General features: G+C 45.1%; 1 protein-coding gene across 1 annotated transcript; it reads left to right on the top strand.

The window, feature by feature from the left end:
* Nucleotides 1-9,272: 9,272 nt before the first annotated feature.
* Nucleotides 9,273-22,428, top strand: LOC311126267 (malate dehydrogenase, cytoplasmic-like). The gene is made up of 10 exons (XM_084200279.1): nucleotides 9,273-9,346; nucleotides 10,628-10,729; nucleotides 11,263-11,359; nucleotides 13,498-13,673; nucleotides 18,738-18,860; nucleotides 19,077-19,175; nucleotides 19,655-19,732; nucleotides 20,067-20,180; nucleotides 21,120-21,209; nucleotides 21,518-22,428. Exons 1-10 carry the CDS (start codon nucleotides 9,344-9,346, stop codon nucleotides 21,638-21,640), a joined length of 1,005 nt encoding a protein of 334 aa, XP_084056405.1. The 5' UTR covers nucleotides 9,273-9,343; the 3' UTR covers nucleotides 21,641-22,428.
* Nucleotides 22,429-23,237: the final 809 nt, after the last annotated feature.

Genomic DNA, 23,237 nt, shown 5'->3' with positions numbered 1-23,237 from the left:
CCTGACCCATCTCCTCATTTAAATTCCATGCTGTCACAGTCACTAGCCCATTCAAGCTTAACATCCTTGTCATTTATCACCCTCCAGGTTCCCTTGGAGAGTTCATCAATGAGCTTGACGCCTTGATAAGTTCCTTTCCTGAGGATGGCTCACCCCTCACAGTTCTGGGTGACTTCAACCTCCCTACGTCTACGTTTGACTCATTTCTCTCTGCCTCCTTCTTTCCACTCCTCTCCTCTTTTGACCTCACCCTCTCACCGTCCTCCCCTACTCACAAGGCAGGCAATACGCTTGACCTCATCTTTACTAGATGCTGTTCTTCTACTAATCTCACTGCAACTCCCCTCCATGTCTCCGACCACTACTTTGTATCCTTTTCTCTCTCGCTCTCCTCCAACACTACTCACTCTGCCCCTACTCAGATGGTAATGCGCCGTCGCAACCTTCGCTCTCTCTCTCCCGCTACTCTCTCCTCTTCCATCCTATCATCTCTTCCCTCTGCTCAATCCTTCTCCCTCCAATCTCCTGATTCTGCCTCCTCAACCCTCCTCTCCTCCCTTTCTGCATCCTTTGACACTCTATGTCCCCTATCCTCCCGGCCGGCTCGGTCCTCCCCTCTTGCTCCGTGGCTTGACGACTCATTGCGAGCTCACAGAACAGGGCTCCGGGCAGCCGAGCGGAAATGGAGGAAAACTAGACTCCCTGCGGACCTGGCATCTTTTCACTCCCTCCTCTCTACATTTTCTTCATCTGTTTCTGCTGCTAAAGCCACTTTCTACCACTCTAAATTCCAAGCATCTGCCTCTAACCCTAGGAAGCTCTTTGCCACCTTCTCCTCCCTGCTGAATCCCCCTCTCTCTCCTCTGCTCTTGTCCTTCTAGACCTGTCTGCTGCCTTTGATACTGTGAACCATCAGATCCTCCTCTCCACCCTCTCCGAGTTGGGCATCTCCGGCGCGGCTCACTCTTGGATTGCGTCCTACCTGACCGGTCACTCCTACCAAGTGGTGTGGCGAGAATCTGTCTCCGCACCACGTGCTCTCACCACTGGTGTCCCCCAGGGCTCAGTTCTAGGCCCTCTCCTATTCTCGCTATACACCAAGTCACTTGGCTCTGTCATATCCTCACATGGCCTCTCCTATCATTGCTACGCAGACGACACACAACTAATCTTCTCCTTTCCCCCTTCTGATAACCAGGTGGCGAATCGCATCTCTGCATGTCTGGCAGACACATCAGTGTGGATGACGGATCACCACCTCAAGCTGAACCTCAGCAAGACAGAGCTGCTCTTCCTCCCGGGGAAGGACTGCCCGTTCCATGATCTAGCCATCATGGTTGACAACTCCGTTGTGTCCTCCTCCCAGAGTGCGAAGAGCCTTGGCGTGACCCTGGACAACACCCTGTCGTTCTCTGCTAACATCAAGGCGGTGACCCGATCCTGTAGGTTCATGCTCTACAACATTTGGCGAGTACGACCCTGCCTTACACAGGATGCGGCACAGGTCCTAATCCAGGCACTTGTCATCTCCCGTCTGGATTACTGCAACTCGTGTTGGCTGGGCTCCCTGCCTGTGCAATTAAAAACAAAAAATATTTTTTTATTTTTATTTTTTATTAAACCTCTACAACTCATCCAGAATGCCGCAGCCCGTCTGGTGTTCAACCTTCCAAGTTCTCTCACGTCACCCCGCTCCTCCGCACACTCCACTGGCTTCCAGTTGAAGCTCGCATCTGCTACAAGACCATGGTGCTTGCCTACGGAGCTGTGAGGGGAACGGCACCTCCGTACCTTCAGGCTCTGATCAGTCCCTACACCCAAACGAGGGCATTGCGTTCATCCACCTCTGGCTTGCTGGCCCCCCTACCTCTGCGGAAGCACAGTTCCCGCTCAGCCCAGTCAAAACTGTTCGATGCTCTGGCACCCCAATGGTGGAACAAGCTCCCTCACGACGCCAGGACAGTGGAGTCACTCACCACGTTCCGGAGACACTTGAAACCCCACCTCTTTAAGGAATACCTGGGATAGGATAAAGTAATCCTTCTACCCCCCCTTACCCCACCCCAAAGAAATTAAAAAAAACATATTGTAAAGTGGTTATCCCACTGGCTATAAGATGTATGCACCAATTTGTAAGTCGCTCTGGATAAGAGCGTCTGCTAAATTACGTAAATGTAAATGTAAATGTGTACATATCCTTGAGACATGGGGCCGTGCGTTATCATGCTGAAACATGAGGTGATTGCGGCGGATGAATGGCATGACAATAGGCCTCAGGATTTCGTCACTGTATCTCTGTACATTCAAATTGTAATGTAATTGTGTTCATTGTCAGTAGCTTATGCCTGCCCAGACCATAACCCCACCACCACTATGGAACCCTCTGTTCACAACGCTGACCTCAGCAAACCCCTCGCCCTCACATTTACATTACATTTTAGTCATTTAGCAGACGCTCTTATCCAGAGCGACTTACAGTTAGTGAATACATATATATATATTTTTTATACTGGCCCCCCGTGGGAATCGAACCCACAACCCTGGCGTTGCAAACGCCATGCTCTATCAACTGAGCTACATCCCTGCCGGCCATTCCCTCCCCTACCCTGGGCCAATTGTGCGCCGCCCATGAGTCTCCCGGTCGCGGCCGGCTGCGACAGAGCCTGGATTCGAACCAGGATCTCTAGTGGCACAGTTAGCACTGCGATGCAGTGCCTTAGACCACTGCGCCACTCAGGAGACCAGACTGCCGTCTGCCCGGTACACTCACAACGCCAGACTGCCGTCTGCCCGGTACAGTTGAAACCGGGATTAATCCGTGAAGAGCACACTTCTCCAGCGTGCCAGGGGCCATCGAAGGTGAGCATTTTCCCACTGAAGTCGGTTACGACGCCAAACTGCAGTCAGGTCAAGACCCTGGTGAGGACGACGAGCACGCAGATGAGCTTCCCTGAGACGGTTTCTGACAGTTTGTGCAGAAATTCTTCGGTTGTGCAAACCCACAGTTTCATCAGCTATCTAGGTGGCTCGTCTCAGACAATTCCACAGGTGAAGAACCCGGATCTAGAGGTCCTGGAGCAGGAGTGGTTACACGCAGTTATGAGGCCGGTTGGAGGTACTGCCAAATTCTCTAAAACAATGTTGGAGGCACCTTATGGCTGAGAAATTAACATTAAATTATCTGCCAACAGCTCTGGTGGACATTCCTTCAGTCAGCATGCCAATTGCACTCTCCCTTAAAACTTGAGACATCTGTGGCATTGTGTTGTGTGACAAAACTACACACTTTAGACTGGCTTTTTATTGTCCCCAGCACAAAGTGCACCTGTGTAATGATCATGCTGTTTAATCAACTTCTTGATATGCCACACCTGTCAGGTGGATGGATTATCTTGTCAAAGGAGAAATGCTCACTAACAGGGATGTAAACAAATTTGTGCACAAAATTTGAGAGAAATAAGCTTTATATGCGTATGGAAAATGTCAGGGATCTTTTATTTCAGCTCATGAAACATGGGACCAACACTTTACATTCCACTACCTCTTTACTTCTCTCATTTCCTTTTCCTAACTCCGCTGGATTCCAATTCTTCTCACTCGACACGCCATCTGATTCAAACAGAACATCCGCTTCCACCATTTTCTTCTCCTTCTTCCCTTTCTTCTTCTTCTTCATTATGGCGGTCCACAAACATACATTATAGGTACCTACTACGTTATAGGTATAAAGTGCCTTGCAAAAGTATTAATCCCCCTTGGCGTTTTTCCTATTTTGTTGCATTACAACCTGTAATTTAAATGGATTTTTATTTGGATTTCATGTAATGGACATACACAAAATAGTCCAAATTGGTGAAGTGAAATGAAAAAAATAACTTGTTTCAAGAAATTCGAAAAAATAAATAACGGAAAAGTGGTGCGTGCATATGTATTCACCCCCTTTGCTATGAAGCCCCTAAATAAGATCTGGTGCAACCAATTACCTTCAGAAGTCACATAATTAGTTAAATAAAGTCCACCTGTGTGCAATCTGTCACATGATCTCAGTATATATACACCTGTTCTGAAAGGTCCCAGAGTCTGCAACACCACTAAGCAAGGGGCACCACCAAGTAAATGGCACCATGAAGACCAAGGAGCTCTCCAAACAGGTCAGTTGTGGAGAAGTACAGATCAGGGTTGGGTTATAAAAAAATATCAGAAACTTTGAACATCCCACGGAGCACCATTAAAACCATTATTAAAAAATGGAAAGAATATGGCACCACAACAAACCTGCCAAGAGAGGGCCGCCCACCAAAACTCACTGACCAGGCAAGGAGGGCATTAATCAGAGAGGCAACAAAGAGACCAAAGATAACCCTGAAGGAGCTGCAAAGCTCCACAGCGGAGATTGGAGTATCTGTCCATAGGACCACTTTAAGCCGTAAACTCCACAGAGCTGGGCTTTATGGAAGAGTGGCCAGAAAAAAGCCATTGCTTAAAGAAAAAAATAAGCAAACCCGTTTGGTGTTCGCCAAAAGGCATGTGGGAGACTCCCCAAACATATGGAAGAAGGTACTCTGGTCAGATGAGACTAAAATTGAGCTTTTTGGCCATCAAGGAAAACGCTATGTCTGGCGCAAACCCAACACCACTCATCACCCCGAGAACACCATCCCCACAGTGAAGCATGGTGGTGGCAGCATCATGCTGTGGGGATGTTTTTCATCGGCAGGGACTGGGAAACTGGTCAGAATTGAAGGAATGATGGATGGCGCTATATACAGGGAAATTATTGAGGGAAACCTGTTTCAGTCTTCCAGAGATTTGAGACTGGGACAGAGGTTCACCTTCCAGCAGGACAATGACCCTAAGCATACTGCTAAAGCAACACTTGAGTGGTTTAAGGGGAAACATTTAAATGTCTTGGAATGGCCTAGTCAAAGCCCAGACCTCAATCCAATTGAAAATCTGTGGTATGACTTAAAGATTGCTGTACACCAGCGGAACCCATCCAACTTGAAGGAGCTGGAGCAGTTTTGCCTTGAAGAATGGGCAAAAATCCCAGTGGCTAGATGTGCCAAGCTTATAGAGACATACCACAAGAGACTTGCAGCTGTAATTGCTGCAAAAGGTGGCTCTACAAAGTATTGACTTTGGGGGTGTGAATAGTTATGCACGCTCAAGTTCTGTTTTTTTGTCTTATTTCTTGTTTGTTTCACAAAAAATATTTTGCATCTTCAAAGTGGTAGGCATGTTGTGTAAATCAAATGATACAAACCCCCAAAAAATTCATTTTAGTTCCAGGTTGTAAGGCAACAAAATCGGAAAAATGTCAAGGGGGGGGGGGGATACTTTCGCAAGGTATTTTATCTAGATATACACTGCTCAAAAAAATAAAGGGAACACTAAAATAACACATCCTAGATCTGAATTAATGAAATAATCTTATTAAATACTTTTTTCTTTACATAGTTGAATGTGCTGACAACAAAATCACACAAAAATGATCAATGGAAATCAAATGTATCAACCCATGGAGGTCTGGATTTGGAGTCACCCTCAAAATTAAAGTGGAAAACCACACTACAGGCTGATCCAACTTTGATGTAATGTCCTTAAAACAAGTCAAAATGAGGCTCAGTAGTGTGTGTGGCCTCCACGTGCCTGTTTGACCTCCCTACAACGCCTGGGCATGCTCCTGATGAGGTGGCGGATGGTCCCCTGAGGGATCTCCTCCCAGACCTGGACTATAGCATCCGCCAACTCCTGGACAGTCTGTGGTGCAACGTGGCGTTGGTGGATGGAGCGAGACATGATGTCCCAGATGTGCTCAATTGGATTCAGGTCTGGGGAACGGGCGGGCCAGTCCATAGCATCAATGTCTTCCTCTTGCAGGAACTGCTGACACACTCCAGCCACATGAGGTCTAGCATTGTCTTGCATTAGGAGGAACCCAGGGCCAACCGCACCAGCATATGGTCTCACAAGGGGTCTGAGGATCTCATCTCGGTACCTAATGGCAGTCAGGCTACCTCTGGCGAGCACATGGAGGGCTGTGCGGCCCCCCAAAGAAATGCCACCCCACACCATGACTGACCCACCGGCAAACCGGTCATGCTGGAGGATGTTGCAGGCAGCAGAACGTTCTCCACGGCGTCTCCAGACTCTGTCACGTCTGTCACGTGCTCAGTGTGAACCTGCTTTCATCTGTGAAGAGCACAGGGCGCCAGTGGCGAATTTGCCAATCTTGGTTTTCTCTGGCAAATGCCAAACGTCCTGCACGGTGTTGGGCTGTAAGCACAACCCCCACCTGTGGACGTCGGGCCCTCATACCACCCTCATGGAGTCTGTTTCTGACCGTTTGAGCAGACACATGCTGGAGGTCATTTTGCAGGGCTCTGACAGTGCTCCTCCTGTTCCTCCTTGCACAAAGGCGGAGGTAGCAGTCCTGCTGCTGGGTTGTTGCCCTCCTACGGCCTCCTCCACGTCTCCTGATGTACTGGCCTGTCTCCTGGTAGCGCCTCCATACTCTGGACACTACGCTGACAGACACAGCAAACCTTCTTGCCACAGCTCGCATTGATGTGCCATCCTGGATGAGCTGCACTACCTGAGCCACTTGTGTGGGTTGTAGACTCTGTCTCATGCTACCACTAGAGGGAAAGCACCGCCAGCATTCAAAAGTGACCAAAACATCAGCCAGGAAGCATAGGAACTGAGAAGTGGTCTGTGGTCACCACCTGCAAAACCAGTCCTTTATTGGGGGTGTCTTGCTAATTGCCTATAATTTCCACCTGTTGTCTATTCCATTTGCACAACAGCATGTGAAATGTATTGTCAATCAGTGTTGCTTCCTACGTGGACAGTTTGATTTCACAGAAGTGTGATTGACTTGGAGTTACATTGTGTTGTTTAAGTGTACCCTTTATTTTTTTGACCAGTGTATTTTGTTTATTTTTTATCTGTGATTCCTAAAAAAGTATGCCTGCGGGCTGTTGCTGATTGCAAAAATTAATGTAGCATTAGCCCAGTGGTGATTTAAGCATGTACTTTCGCAAGCCTCTGTATTGCGCCACCTACTGCATGGGCTGTGTCAGCCTACTGTTCTGTAGTATGAATTCATTACACTCTGTGACACAAAAGACAGGGAAAAGTGAAGAAAAAGCTGATGCAGCACTCCATCACTCTCCTTCTTGGTCAAATAGCCCTTACACAGCCTTGGGGTGTGTTGGGTCATTGTCCTGTTGAAAAACAAATGATAGTCCCACTAAGCGCAAACCAGATGGGATGGCGTATCGCTGCAGAATGCTGTGGTAGCCATGCTGGTTAAGTGTGCCTTGAATTCTAAATAAATCACAGACAGTGTCACCAGCAAAGCACCCCCACACCATCACACCTCCTCCTACACGCTTCACTTTGGCAACCACACATGCAGAGATCATCCATTCACCTACTCTGCGTCTTACAAAGACACGGCGGTTGGAACCAAAAATCTCACATTTGGACTCATCAGACCAAAGGACAGATTTCCACTGGTCTAATGTCCATTGCTCGTGTTTCTTGGTCCAAGCAAGTCTCTTCTTCTTACTGGTGTCCTTTAGTAGTGGTTTCTTTGCAGCAATTCGACCATGAAGGCCTGATTCACGCAGTCTCCTCTGAACAGTTGATGTTGAGATGTGTCTGTTACTTGAACTCTGTGAAGCATTTATTTGGGCTGCAATCTGAGCTGCAGTTGACTCTAATGAACCTACACTCTGCAGCAGAGGTAACTCTGGGTCTTCCTTTCCTGTGGCGGTCCTCATGAGAGCCAGTTTCATCATAGCACTTGATGGTTTTTGTGACTGCACTTGAAGAAACTTTCAAAGTTCTTGAAATGTTCCGTATTGACTGACCTTCATGTCTTATGATGGACTGTCGTTTCTCTTTGCTTATTTGAGCTGTTCTTGCCATAATATGGACTTGGTCTTTTCCCAAATAGGGCTATCTTCTGTAAACCAACCCTACCTTGTCACAACACAACTGATTGGCTCAAATTCATTAAGAAGGAAATAAATTCCTCAAATTAACTTTTAACAAAATGACGGAAACATTAACTTGCTTGACCATGCTGTAGTAGGTCATGTAACTGTTTGTTTGTGGACTTGACCACACATATGTTGCTCTCTGGTTTTGTGATGAAACAGAGGTGTGGTTGAATGTATTCTGCCACTGTGTCTTCTTATTGTCTCGGCCTAGGCCTATATATCACGGTGGCAAGGAATATGAACTAACAGGTTATAGAGCAAACAAAGCAATTATCACAACACATAGGTTGTAATATGGCTTTTCTTCCTGCCTTGGCTTCCTCTGTGATTTTACCCATGCACCCCTGCATGTTTGAAGGAGAACAAAAATGAACTAATAAAAAGAGTAAAGCAGATCACTTTTAGATTATTATTATTTTTGTACTTTTATTATTTATCCCATGGAGAGCTGTGGTGTCATTTAACAACAAAATAACCGATGTAATAAATTAACTTTACTCGCTGCTGCAGTGGGGAGAGGACCGAGAGGCGGGAGAGGACAGAAAGATGGGAGATGGGGCGCAAGTGACGGGTGCACACACGCAGCAGCAGCCGGCGGAAGCGCACAGCTGAACTGAACACACACAAACAGGGAAGTTTGTCGCTGGGGCAGCCGTAAAAACTAGCTACATTTTTTGCTATACTCTTTTACCAATAAAAGTTGCTGGAGAGGTCTGAAAACTCTCTAAATCTAGCAACAAAGTCTCTAAAATGGCAACGCTGGCTCTGACACCTGTGGCTCGCAGCGGAGCTCCATAAAAATATACATAAAAATGATAGCTTTACAACAGTAGTTAAAGTATCCTTCTTTCATCTGAATAAATCAATCAAATACAAATATGCAAGAGACAGTTTGGGACTTTTTGTAATTAGTAAATAAAGGGGAATTTAAATGTTAATACTGAATCATGGGTAAAGTAGTTATTTATTCCTCTGTCAAACTTATAGACTTTAAAAAGGTCAACGTACACAGCTGAAGCATACTGCACTGTCAAATATTTGTATAACTAACCCTTATTCCTCTATCAACCTCATAGACTTCAAAAAGGTCAACGTAAACAGCTGAATCATACTGTCCTGTCTTTGGTACTACCACAGATAGAACAATGAGGGTTAGTTATAAAAAATCTTTGGTACTACTGTCTTTGGCTGAAGGATTTTCAACTACATTTCCCGAGAGCCACCAGCTTTGCGGCGCATGCCTATAAACGATTCACTGGCCACCTCGTGACCACTGATTTCAAGAAATAGGGGTGACCTCTTGTTGCAAGAACAGTCCAAGCTACTATATAAAGATGGTAAGTAACAAACAAAAAAGTTGTGTGAACTTTGTTTACAAAACTTTAGTTTTACTACAATGATAATTGCTAGTACGCTGACAGCGAGGTGACATTTCGTTCGCTTGTTGCCAGCAACCAACGCTTGCTTCTGCAAGTAGCTAACTTAACTTATAACGTTAGCTAGCTAGCTACCGGGAACCAACTTTTGTATGAAGTTCTATACCTACGGTTCGACCAAGTTAAACATGTTTGTAAAACGATGTTGCATGTGATTCTTGTGTTATGTTGTTTAAAGACAAGTTGGAAGGAATACACTGGCTAATTCATTAGAAAGGATTGTTGGAAATGTGCCAGTCAACTTGGCACGTTTTAACATCATGTCGTTTCGACAGCTTGTGTAGTATGCAAATTTGTCCACATAAATTTGAAAAAGGTCCGAAATGGGCAGAATGTGTTAATGTGGCCTAATGTTATCTAGCTGTCTGACTATTGCATGCGACTTTTTCTCCCCAGCAAAATACAATTGTTTTATTTTGTGACTATTTACGTTTGTATGAAAGGGATAAGGTTAAATGAATGTTAAAGATAGTTTGTTACAGTAGCTATAAATATCTCGGCTCAGATGGCTCGAGGAGTGTGTTCTATTTTTAAATTGACCGTGGCTTACCTCGTGAGTTAATACATTTCACTCCGTCATTGTCCGGGCACGGATCCCGGATCCCATTTGGAATACCATTGTTGGAGACAAACTCAAGTTCTAGCTAGGGTTCTAGTACAGTTATCTCTAGTATTGTAACTGACTGTCACTTAGTTACGAGTAAACTCCTAGCCAATTCCTCAAAGGTATCCCACTCACCTCATTCCCAATTAATGTACACCTCATTTTACCTGACTGTTTGTGTTGTTGACAGTGAGTGTTTTTCCTATACAAGCTCACTGATGTTACGTAACATTGATTCCTCAAACCCTCCCAAGTAATGCACTACATGGGGGCTTAGGGCAAGTTTACCTCCAATATTTTAAAATGTGCCACTGAAATTGCAGCGACAAAGGCCAAAACCCCCCCCAAAAACAGCGCTTGGTCGCATTCTTTTGGCAACAAATGGAAGAAAATGAACTGAAACAGGGACTTACTACCTGAACTTGTTCAAAAAGAAATGCACATTTTAGTGTTCCATTGCGAAACATTTTACTGCAGTGTTTAGGCGAATTTGCTCTGGATAAGTGTCTAAGTAACCTAACTGTAATGTGCCCTAATGAATAGGACCCTGATCAGTGTTTTTATATCTTGTGTTGCAGTCTGCTGAACCTGTTCGTGTTCTGGTCACCGGCGCTGCTGGGCAGATTGCCTACTCCTTGTTGTTCGGCATCGCCAAGGGAGATGTGTTCGGCAAAGATCAGGTAAAGAAGGAAGAAGCTTTGGCTTGACTTGCATTACGTAACATCCCAGCTGATCCTGTTAGGGGTTGTCGAATGTGTGTCTGAAATGGCACCCTATTCCCTATATAGTGCACTACTTACCCTATTTGCCCTGGTCAAAAGGAGTGCACTATATAGGGAATAGGGTGCCATGTCAGATACCCTGTGTCATCATGACTGATGGGCAACATGCAGTGCCACACACTCACTCACTCAAAGTCACAGGTTGTGGGGTCGTATCTGAATTGAGTCACCCTGCAGAAGCTTCACTCAAGGCTTTAGTGTCCTTGAATTGCCTGAAATTGAACCACTAGTATACAGCCTACCGGTAGCATAGGCTTAACACTGTCCCTTCAAGTAGTCCTAACAATCAGTGTTGTCAATGTAGTAATCATATGAACCATATACATCTGTTCAGTGATCAATCTACCAGCCAGTAGGTCAATGGAAAGATCAATACATCCTACTCTCATTGGTTATCTACTCTTGTCATTTCATGGTCTCTCTCCTATCAGCCAATCTCCCTGATCTTGCTGGACATCTCCCCCATGTTGCCAGTCTTGGATGGAGTGGTCATGGAGCTGCAGGACTGTGCCCTCCCACTCCTGAGAGGTAAACCATGGGGGGGCATATTCTGACTGGATTGGGGGAGGGGCGAGGGCATATTCTGACTGGATTGGGGGAGGGCCCAGGGCATATTCTGACTGGATTGGGGGAGGGCCCAGGGCATATTCTGACTGGATTGGGGGAGGGCCGAGGGCATATTCTGACTGGATTGGGGGAGGGCCGAGGGCATATTCTGACTGGGGGGATGGGGATGCGTTTCTGTAAATCATCCTTTTTCAAAATTTGAAAATGAACCATGAGCAGGGTGACAGCTGGACCTGGGTCAGAATGAACCATGAGCATCCAGACCTGGGGCAAATAACATGTCAAATACTTCAGCTGTGTTTGATTGACTTTGCCCAGTACAATGCAGTGTTTCCCTTATATTCGTTGCTGCCACTCCAAAGATATGATGAAAACAATTAGGATGATAGAATGTTTTCAGTGTGAACTTGAATGACTAAAACCAAACATTAAGGATGTAGAGAAGTTCTCAGTCCCATGGCAAAATGTGTACAATTGCAGGAAATTAGCTTTAAAACATAAAAATGTTGTCTCTGTGGCCAAGAGGACGGCCTCTAAAATGTCAGGTCGGCGACCCCGCCATTGGCCACGCCCACTACCACTGAAATGGAAGGAAGACGGTTTTCTGGTTGGACCGCCGGGCCTTCTTTCTTTGTCCCGTTACAGTAACCAATGTCTGTGTCACAAATGGGACCCTATTCCGTATATCCCTCAAACTCAACTCTGGACCTTGAAGCCAGTTCCATTGCGTTTTTAAATTGTTCCCCTCTAACCAGGGACTGATTTTAGACTTGGGAGACCAGGTGGGTGCAATTAATTATCAAGTAGAACAGAAAACCAGCAGGCTCCGGACCTCGTAGGGTCAGAGTTGACTACTCCTGCCCTATATAGTGCACTACTTTCTTTTTTTAACCCTATGGGCTGTCCTATGGACACTGGTCAATAGTAGTGCACTATATAGGGAATGGGGTGCCATTTGGAATACAAATGACATGGCTTTAGTTGTGAGGCACCAGTAGTATCTCCAATCTCCATTGTGACCTGGTATTTTTCTGTTGTCAACGGTGGTGTCCTTGCTTTGTTCTCACCTCTGCTGTGAGGCCCCAGTATTAACGCTCAGTGCTGCAAAGACAATGTTCAATGTGGGGAGGAGTGTGTCTATAGTGATATGACCTGTGTCCAAACCAGACCTGGGTTCAAGCACTATTTAAAACCGTTAAAATACTTGTAGTGGGATTTGCAGAATTGCCAGAATCTCGCAGTATCCCTTTTAAAGCTGTTAACTGGCAACAGTCAGTCTGTCCCACAGACAACAGTAGCATAACACAGTAATCAATATAGGCTGTGGTAAAGCTGACATAAAAGCAACAACTGTGAGTGACTGAGCTAATGAGAATGTAAGGTGTGTTGGGACAAGATGGGAATTAACACAGGGAAAACCACACTGAGACAATGTACAGCAGAACGCCATGGGCAAACACATGCAAGCCCCTGTTTCTTCAAAGAGGCTACTTTCATTGTCACGCCTGAAGGATTTAGCCTAATAAAGCACTCCTTAAAAAAGCGATTTGCTGCTGTCCTGGATCATGTTAATTAGACAACACCATAGTAAAACCTTTCACAATGTTGTGCACCAAAAATGAAAAGTAGTCTTTTGTTATCCAGATTTTCCCTCCCCGTTTCAGTCTGTTGTCTTCCATGTGGTGCCCATTGAACCAACCAACCCTGGTCTGTTGTCTTCCATGTGGTGCCCATTGAACCAACCAACCCTGGTCTGTTGTCTTCCATGTGGTGCCCATTGAACCAACCCTGGTCTGTTGTCTTCCATGTGGTGCCCATTGAACCAACCCACCCTGGTCTGTTGTCTTCCATGTGGTGCCCATTGAACCAACCAACCCTGGTCTGTTGTCTTCCATGTGGTGCCCATTGAACCAACCAACCCTGGTCTGTTGTATTTTATTAGTCTACAGAGGTCATTCCCACAGACAAGGAAAAAAAACTACAAGTGTCTTAAAGGACGCATGTCCAGATAGTCCCTCCCCTTTCACGCTTGTTTCTGACTGTTTTTCTTCCATTTGGTACCGAATGAACAAGCCCTTGTTTATTCCATCTGTTTTCAGAGGTCATCCCCACGGACAAGGAGGACGTTGCCTTCAAGGACCTGGACGCTGCCATCCTGGTGGGCTCCATGCCCAGGAGAGAGGGTATGGAGAGGAAGGATCTGCTCAAGGCTAACGTGGCCATCTTCAAGAGCCAGGGGGCCGCACTGGAGAAGTACGCCAAGAAGACTGTCAAGGTGAGATGATACAGAGTCCAATAGACAGGGTTTGTCGTCTGTGTAACTGTCAGCGTCCCGAAATGTCTACGCAGACTCGCCGTCTGTCAATACTAGCAGGTACCATCCGTTTGTGATATAGTGTAAGCCATGTGTCCTTAGACTTAGAGAGGACTCATGAGACGCTGCACCTCAGACCTGTTGAAATTCACACTTCACCACGTGTTGGGCGCTTATGCCCTATGGAAAAACTGGCCTGGAATGCCGTTGTGTGTGTGAGCGTTGTGTGAGAGTGTGTGTGTGTGTGTTTGCAAGCATGTGTGTTTTGATTTTAAAATCTAGCTGCCCACATGTCTTAACACTATATCCCACCCCTCCGGTCTGCTTCGGTCTATAAACCTCACATTGTATCCACCCTGGCTTGGTTCCATCCCAGGAGTTGGTCTGCTTCGGTCTAGAATCCTCACATTGCATCCACCCTGGCTTGGTTCCATCCCAGGAGTTGGTCTGCTTCGGTCTAGAATCCTCACATTGTATCCACCCTGGCTTGGTTCCATCGCAGGGAGACATTCTGATTCTCTACTGCTCCCCAAGTGTGCACTTGTATACTTCCCTTCATGGATTTACAAAAGAAATGGACTGGTGTTCGGAATATGGTGGAAACCTATAGAATTAGGAATTATAATATTAGTAATTTTAATAGGGTCTCTATGGTGGAAACTCCCTCCAGCCATGCTTACACCAATACCAATGCTTTTAAATGCATGATGGGGCGTGAATGAGGGCACACTTCAAGACAATAGGAACTCCGCCAAGGACTGGAATGTCCCGACTAGTGCCAGTAGAACTGTGGGTGTGTTGTGAGGAGGGCTCTTGGCCTCAGATACTGATCTAGCAACAGGTGTTGGGGACTGTCAGACTGACGCGCGTGTGTGTGTGTGTTAGAGAGCGTGACTGCGTGCATGTGTGTGTGCTTGCACTTGTCATTTCTCCCGACTGCATTCTTCCTTAAGTGACCTTGTTACAAAGACCTTGTTACAAATGCGACGGTGCACAATTGGCCCAGCGTTGTCCAGGGTAGGGGAGGGAATGGCCGGCAGGGATGTAGATCAGTTGGTAGAGCATGGCGTTTGCAACGCTAGGGTTGTGGGTTTGTTTCCCACAGGGGGCCAGTATGAAAAAAATATATAAACAAATAAATAATGAATGCACTCACTATCTGTAAGTCGCTCTGGATAAGAGCGTCTGCTAAATGACTAAAATGTAAAATACAAAAACTTGACTTGTCTTCAGGCTGCCGTGACAGTCGGGCAGCAAGGTGGACGCTGCCGTGATAGAACGTCAGGCAGCAAGGCTTTGGAATTTTCCATTACTCACACAAGGCCCAAGTTACAAATGTTAAAGTTCAAGTAATTTTTCTTTTTTAAAACTACATGGTGGTCATAGACACTGAAATAAAAGGATATATTGCATTTCTAAATAGACAAACATTTAAGTTAAAATAAAGGCGCAAACTATGACCTATTTGTTACATTCACAACAATATGTACAATGTATATGCCCTCTTAGTCTCAAATTGCCTTACTTCAACGTCCCCATCACTCTGCTGTTAAGATGTTTTTTTGCATGGTCTGCATCTCAATCCACCGCATCCTCCTGTGGCAGTCTTCCGCATCTGCGGTGGAAGGTGGCTGAGCGACAGTGGTGTTTGTCAGACCATGAGACATCCTGATAATCGGTCTTCTCATGAAGGCATACATGCATGCATACATACAGTACCAGTCAAAAGGTTGGAAACCGCTACTCATTAAAGGGTCTTTATTTTTTTACTATTTTCTACATTGTAGAATAATAGTGAAGACCTCAAAACTATGAAATAACACATATGGAATCATGTAGTAACCCAAAAAGTGTTAAACAAATCCAAATACACTGCTCAAAAAATAAAGGGAACACTTAAACAACACAATGTAACTCCAAGTCAATCACACTTCTGTGAAATCAAACTGTCCACTTAGGAAGCAACACTGATTGACAATAAATTTCACATGCTGTTGTGCAAATGGAATAGACAACAGGTGGAAATTATAGGCAGTTAGCAAAACACCCCCAATAAAGGACTGGTTTTGCAGGTGGTGACCACAGACCACTTCTCAGTTCCTATGCTTCCTGGCTGATGTTTTGGTCACTTTTGAATGCTGGCGGTGCTTTCACTCTAGTGGTAGCATGAGACGGAGTCTACAGCGTAGTGTCCAGAGCATGGAGGCTCTACCAGGAGACAGGCCAGTACATCAGGAGACGTGGAGGAGGCCGTAGGAGGGCAACAACCCAGCAGCAGGACTGCTACCTCCGCCTTTGTGCAAGGAGGAGCAGGAGGAGCACTGCCAGAGCCCTGCAAAATGGCCTCCAGCAGGCCACAAATGTGCATGTGTCTGCTCAAACGGTCAGAAACAGACTCCATGAGGGCCCGACGTCCACAGGTGGGGTTGTGCTTACAGCCCAACAACGTGCAGGACGTTTGGCATTTGCCAGAGAACACCAAGATTGGCAAATTCGCCACTGGAGCCCTGTGCTCTTCACAGATGAAAGCAGGTTCACACTGAGCACGTGACAGACGTGACAGAGTCTGGATACGCTGTGGAGAACGTTCTGCTGCCTGCAACATCCTCCAGCATGACCGGTTTGGCGGTGGGTCAGTCATGGTGTGGGGTGGCATTTCTTTGGGGGGCCGCACAGCCCTCCATGTGCTCGCCAGAGGTAGCCTGACTGCCATTAGGTACCGAGATGAGATCCTCAGACCCCTTGTGAGACCATATGCTGGTGCGGTTGGCCCTGGGTTCCTCCTAATGCAAGACAATGCTAGACCTCATGTGGCTGGAGTGTGTCAGCAGTTCCTGCAAGAGGAAGGCATTGATGCTATGGACTGGCCCGCCCGTTCCCCAGACCTGAATCCAATTGCGCACATCTGGGACATCATGTCTCGCTCCATCCACCAACGCCACGTTGCACCACAGACTGTCCAGGAGTTGGCGGATGCTTTAGTCCAGGTCTGGGAGGAGGTCCCTCAGGAGACCATCCGCCACCTCATCAGGAGCATGCCCAGGCGTTGTAGGGAGGTCAAACAGGCACGTGGAGGCCACACACACTACTGAGCCTCATTTTGACTTGTTTTAAGGACATTACATCAAATTTGGATCAGCCTGTAGTGTGGTTTTCCACTTTAATTTTGAGGGTGACTCCAAATCCAGACCTCCATGGGTTGATAAATTTGATTTCCATTGATAATTTTTGTGTGATTTTGTTGTCAGCACATTCAACTTTGTAAAGAAAAAAGTATTTAATATGATTATTTCATTCATTCAGATCTAGGATGTGTTATTTTAGTGTTCCCTTTATTTTTTTGAGCAGTGTATATATTTTATAAAGTAGTCACCCTTTGCCTTGATGACAGCTTTGCACACTCTTGGCATTCTCTCAACCAGCTTCATGAGGTAGTCGCATGCAATGCTTTTCCAACAGTCTTTAAGGAGTTCCCACATATGCTGAGCACTTGTTGGCTGCTTTTCCTTCACTCTGCCGTCCAACTCATCCCAAATCATCTCAATTTGGTTGAGGTCGGGTGAATGTGGAGGCCAGGTCATCTGATGCAGCACTCCATCACTCTCCTTCTTGGTCAAATAGCACTTACACAGCCTGGTGGTGTGTTGGGTCATTGTCCTGTTGAAAAACGAATGATAGTCCCACTAAGCGCAAACCAGATGGGATGGCGTATTGCTGCAGAATGCTGTGGTAGCCATGCTGGTTAAGTGTGCCTTGAATTCTAAATAAATCACAGACAGTATCACCAGCAAAGCACCATCACACCACCACCTCCATGCTTCACGGTGGGAACCACACATGCGGAGATCATCCGTTCACCTACTCTGCGTCTCACAAAAACACGGCGGTTGGAACCAGAAATCTCACATTTGGACTCATCAGACCAAAGGACCGATTTCCACTGGTCTAATGTCCAGTGCTCGTGTTTCTTGGCCCAAGCAAGTCTCTTCTTATTGGTGTCCTTTAGTAGTGGTTTCTTTGCAGCAATTCGACCATGAAGGCCTGATTCACGCAGTCTATTCTGAACAGTTGATGTTGAGATGTGTCTGTTACTTGAACTCTGTGAATCATTTATTTGGGCTGCAATCTGAGGTGCAGTTAACTCTAATGAACTTATCCTCTGCAGCAGAGGTAACTCTGGGTCTTCCTTTCCTGTGGCGGTCCTCATGAGAGCCAGTTTCATCATAGCGCTTTAATGTTTTTGCGACTGCACTTGAAGAAACTTTCAAAGTTCTTAATTTTCCGCATTGACTGACCTTCAAGTCTTATGATGGACTGTCATTTCTCTTTGCTTATTTTAGCTGTTCTTGACATAATATGGACTTGGTCTTTTACCAAATAGGGCTATCTTCTGTATACCCCCCCTACCTTGTCACAACACAACTGATTGGCTCAAACTCATTAAGAAGGAAAGCAATTCCACAAATTAACTTTTAACAAGGCACACCTGTTAATTGAATGCATTCCAGGTGACTACGTCATGAAGCTGGTTGAGATTTTGTTTTCATAGTTTTGATGTTTCAGTATTATTCTACAATGTAGAAAATAGTAAAAATAAAGAAACCTTTGAATGAGTAGGTGCCATCTTTTGACTGGTACTGTACATGACACACTTCAAACCCTTATTCCTTATGATTAATTTTGACACTTTTTTTTTTCCATTTATGAATGTTATTCAGTGCGATTTGGTAGTAAAGACAATTAAAAATGTATCAATTATTTTTTTTAAATATATATATATTTTGTATACCTAAAATTCTAAATCGATTAGCTAAATTATCCATGGTATGACCATCTTAAAACAAATCTATAGGACCGCTTATAACCCCCTCGCCCCCAACGTGTTAGACTCTAGAGAATGAAGTCTCGTAATCACTGCTGTTTCAGAATGAACATGAGGCAGCCTGGAAGCTGACTCTAAACTTGTCATCTTAATTGATATTGTGTGTGTGTGTGTTTAACATTGCCTCTCCTTGTCTCGGTCAGGTCCTGGTGGTAGGTAACCCAGCCAACACAAACTGTCTGATCGCAGCCAAGTCCGCCCCCTCCATCCCCAAAGAGAACTTCTCCTGCCTTACCCGTCTGGACCACAACCGGGCCCGCTCTCAGGTACCTATGTGTGGAGAAGAGTGGTTGTTTTGTACCTTTTTGATTGAACCCCTGAATTAATATTGTTAGTCCAATCCCTCATGATGACGGAGTCTGTCTGTACTTTACCTGTAGTGGGTGTTTTTGAGTTTCATTAGGGACAGATAAAGTGGGTGTGGATTATCTTAATAGATGGTAATGTCATCCTTACAAAGCTCTCTCCTCTCTCTACCCCAGGTTGCGATGCGCTGCGGCGTGCCAGCCACCCAAGTGAAGAACGTGATCATCTGGGGCAACCACTCGTCCACCCAGTACCCTGACGTCCACCACTGCAAGGTAATATATAATTTGTCACAATGTTATGTAATAATATATAAAGTAGTATTATACATATTTACATTTTAGTCATTTAGCAGACGCTCTTATCCAGAGCGACTTTCACTCAACTTCTGGCATTGCTTCACTTTCAAGTGCTCTGAAACATTTTTAAAACCAAAGTGCACACAGTCATCTTTTACACATTTTCAAAATCGGAAATGGCACAATAAAATAAATAAAAAGGCAACATAACGGTTGTCAGGATAGTGAAATACTTCAACTAGAGGTCTGCGTTCATTTAAAAAAAAAGATGGCTCAGTAATCTGAGGAAGAGAAGATGGACACACCAGTTATACCGTTGATCATAGACCATTGATTGTTGTTAACATGTCATATCATCGCTCTTCTAAAACATGACACCACTGCAAGGCAGTAGTGAATAGTATATCATGTATAATATTAACAATATGTAATAATAGTTATTTTACTACTCCAAGGTCAACATGGCGGGCAGCGACCTGGCCTGCTTCGATGCTGTGAAAGACGACGACTGGCTCAAAGGGTCCTTCATCTCTGTGAGTTTAACTCTACTGTAAAACTCATTTTCATCTGGCTGTGTGATTTTAACTTTAGCTCCCCCCACCCCCCCCCCCTCCGCGTTGGTCTCTGTCAGTTTGTCTTAAACAGATGCCTCTGATTTAATCTCCTCGTCTTTCTCAAAACGCATTGGAGACGGTCCAAGGGAAAGGAACCTCTGACCTTCTCCATGTGCTTTGATAAGGAGATTGGAATCCTGGAAAAATGAATTGAGACAGCTGTTGTGTTTGAAGGAAGACTACTGGAGTGGGGATGAGGCATTTTCTAAGGCATCTCTCTTCCTCTACTCTCCCTCTCCTCTTCCCCCCTCAGACAGTGCAGCAGAGAGGTGCTGCGGTTATCGCAGCCAGGAAGCTGTCCAGTGCCATGTCTGCAGCCAAGGCTATCTGTGACCACATGAGGGACATCTGGTCAGGCACTCCTGAGGTCAGCTAAGAGGGGTCCTTACGGGATGGGACAATTCTGTGGCCTTAGATACAGATTTAGGATTAGTTTACCCTTCCCAGGTCTTCATCAATATTTGTTTTAATTGACTCATAATCTAAATGGCACTCTGCTATTTACAGTATGGCTGCATCCTAATTCTCCACCCTTCTCCCAGTGTGCACTTGCACACTTCCAGACAGTCATGGATTAAAAAGCAATGGAATTGTGTTATAATTGGCTATAGGGAGTTTCCACCATTGTTAAATCCATGAGATGTCTGCAGTTGCACACTTTGGGAAGAGGGTGGAGAATCGTGTTGCAGCCTGTCTTTGTGTTAATGGTTTCTGAACGCAGCGTGGAGCAGCCTGTCTTTGGGTTAATGGTTCCTGAACGCAGCGTGGAGCAGCCTGTCTTTGGGTTAATGGTTCCTGAATGCAGCGTGGAGCAGCCTGTCTTTGGGTTAATGGTTCCTGAATGCAGCCTGTCTTTGGGTTAATGGTTCCTGAATGCAGCCTGTCTTTGGGTTAATGGTTCCTGAATGCAGCCTGTCTTTGGGTTAATGGTTCCTAAATGCAGCCTGTCTTTGGGTTCATGGTTCCTGAATGCAGCCTGTCTTTGGGTTAATGGTTTCTGAACGCAGCGTGGAACAGCCTGTCTTTGTTAATGGTTTCTGAACGCAGCCTGTCTTTGTGTTAATGGTTTCTGAACGCAGCCTGTCTTTGTGTTAATGGTTTCTGAACGCAGCCTGTCTGTGTTAATGGTTTCTGAACGCAGCCTGTCTTTGTGTTAATGGTTTCTGAACGCAGCCTGTCTTTGTGTTAATGGTTTCTGAACGCAGCGTGGAACAGCCTGTCTTTGTGTTAATGGTTTCTGAACGCAGCCTGTCTTTGTGTTAATGGTTCCTGAACACAGCCCTAACCGCTGTCCTCTTGTTTGCAGGGAGAGTTTGTCTCCATGGGTGTCTACTCCAGCGGTAACTCCTATGGAGTCTCCGAAGACCTCATCTACTCATTCCCTGTTTACATCAAGGTGAGACAATCTCTGACACTCTGCTCTCTACACTCCTCCATACTAAGACTGCATTTACACAGGCTGCCCAATTCTGCTCTTTTGACCAATTATTGGCGGAAGATCTTATCTTATTGGTCGAAAGACCAATAATTGGGCAAAAGATCAGAATTTCTCAAAGGTCAGCTCTCTTCACCACTAAACCACAGAAATCTCTGCTTCTATAAACTGATGCTCTAGTCTACGACAAACTGGATCTGTTGCAGTGGGAAGTTGATCACTTTGGCCTATTATTCAATATTATTTTTCTCCCGTCTTCGTTTCCTCAGGACAAGCAGTGGAAGATTGTGGACGGGCTGGCCATCAACGACTTCTCCCGAGGCAAGATGGACGCCACGGCAGTTGAGCTGGTGGAGGAGAGAGACACCGCCGTCACCTTCCTCAGCGCTTGACTACACTCCCAGCCACGGCAACCAACCCGGCAACAGCACTTGGGCACACAACCCACACCTCCAGACTCACGTCTGTGATGCCGCATTCACGTGCTACTCGGAACTTAGGAGACTGGAATATCCAACTTGGAAGTTCCGTATGAACGGTTTAACTTTATACGCTTTACAGCAGTTCTTTAGACCTGATTTTTTTGAGTTTCTGGTAATTCTGATAGCACATGAACATGGCATTATACAGTCCCTGTTGCAGCTCTGTGTGTGTGTCTAAAATGGTTTAATGTTACACACATCTGAACAGGTTATCCCTGTTTGGATGGTTACCATGCTTACCATGGAATGGAGGATTGTTATGGGTAGTTGATGCACTAGTAGTTACTATGACGATCATTGTTAAATGGTTAATTGTTGCTCAGTCGAGAACAATAAAACCAGTAAATGATGTATAGTCCTTATTTTGTTTCTAGATTTAACTTAATATTTTTTGGTTGTGAAATAAGTATTGGTTAAATAATCATCACTAACTTCGTAAAACATTTTAACTATTTGACATTTTCCCATTTTAAATGATGATATTCTAATATTTATCTGAATGTAATCCTACTATTTATTACAGAAGCATGTGGTTGTTATGGCATAGTCCTGCCGCTAGGGTGCAGCACATTCTAATCTGTAAATCCCAGGACAGTAAAATGTATGACGTCAATTGTTTCAAACCTCTGAATAATCTGAGAATCTGCCTGGACTCTCACTCCTGATGAAACAATAAAACATTTATCCTCAACTGATAATTTTCTCTCTCCATGTGTTCAGCAAATTTCACAATTTCTGCATAATCGAGGTTTATTAGTCCTATGAACAGTGTAGTGTAGCGATCCACAATATAATGAAGTGCTAGCTCTCAAGTTCTTTCAAACAGTGCAGCATCTATAATAAAGTATTTAGTCAAACAAATATTTTAAGATTAGTCCGAGGGAGTGTCATTAAATTTGTCATTCAAAAAAATGTAAAGTTATATAGCCTACACCCAGAATGTCCTACATCAGATTTTGCCTGCCTTGCATTGCTTTCTGTAAACTAACTTGGTCCTTCCATTTAGCTGTTACGGATTTATAATGCAATTCAATAATCAGAAGAATATTATTTAAAATCACTTTTATTAGTGACACGTTAGTAAGCATTCTGTAACTTCTATTTTTACATCTGTTCCATGTTAATAGTTTGGTTCTAACCCAATTACCTGTAGGTCTAGCTCAGGAAGGGGAACCTCCAGTCCTCCTGGCTGGAGTGGTGTTACACTTTCCCCCCATCCCTAGCAAACTCAGCTGATAACTATTTGCGTTCTAAACTGAAGATGATCATTAGTTGATTATTGGAGTCAGGTGTTTTAGCTGGAGCTGGGGAAAAAATGGGACTAATCAGGCCCTGAGGACTGAAGTTGCCCATCCCTGGTCTAGCTATTAAATCATTAAATGTATGAAGGTGTTGATTGACGTGGCATCAATGCCGTGGCTCTGGTGTTTGGTGTTCAGGAACCTCGTGAAAAGCTGCATTTTCATTGGCCACAGCATTCGGATACAAGCTTTTCATTGGTCCTTGT

This window comes from Coregonus lavaretus, assembly GCF_964263955.1.
Source record: "Coregonus lavaretus genome assembly, contig: HAP1_SCAFFOLD_2484, whole genome shotgun sequence".
Taxonomy (NCBI): Eukaryota; Metazoa; Chordata; class Actinopteri; order Salmoniformes; family Salmonidae; genus Coregonus; species Coregonus lavaretus.
The sequence above is the reverse complement of the archived record's forward strand: the minus strand, read 5'-3'. Positions and strand labels throughout refer to the sequence as shown.

Bases quoted from the DNA above. Each gene is read 5' to 3' on its own strand.
- LOC311126267 (XM_084200279.1), top strand. The intron at 10,730-11,262 runs GTAAAGAAGGAA...CTCTCCTATCAG, and splicing joins ATGTGTTCGGCAAAGATCAG to CCAATCTCCCTGATCTTGCT. The intron at 21,210-21,517 runs GTGAGACAATCT...TCGTTTCCTCAG, and splicing joins CATTCCCTGTTTACATCAAG to GACAAGCAGTGGAAGATTGT.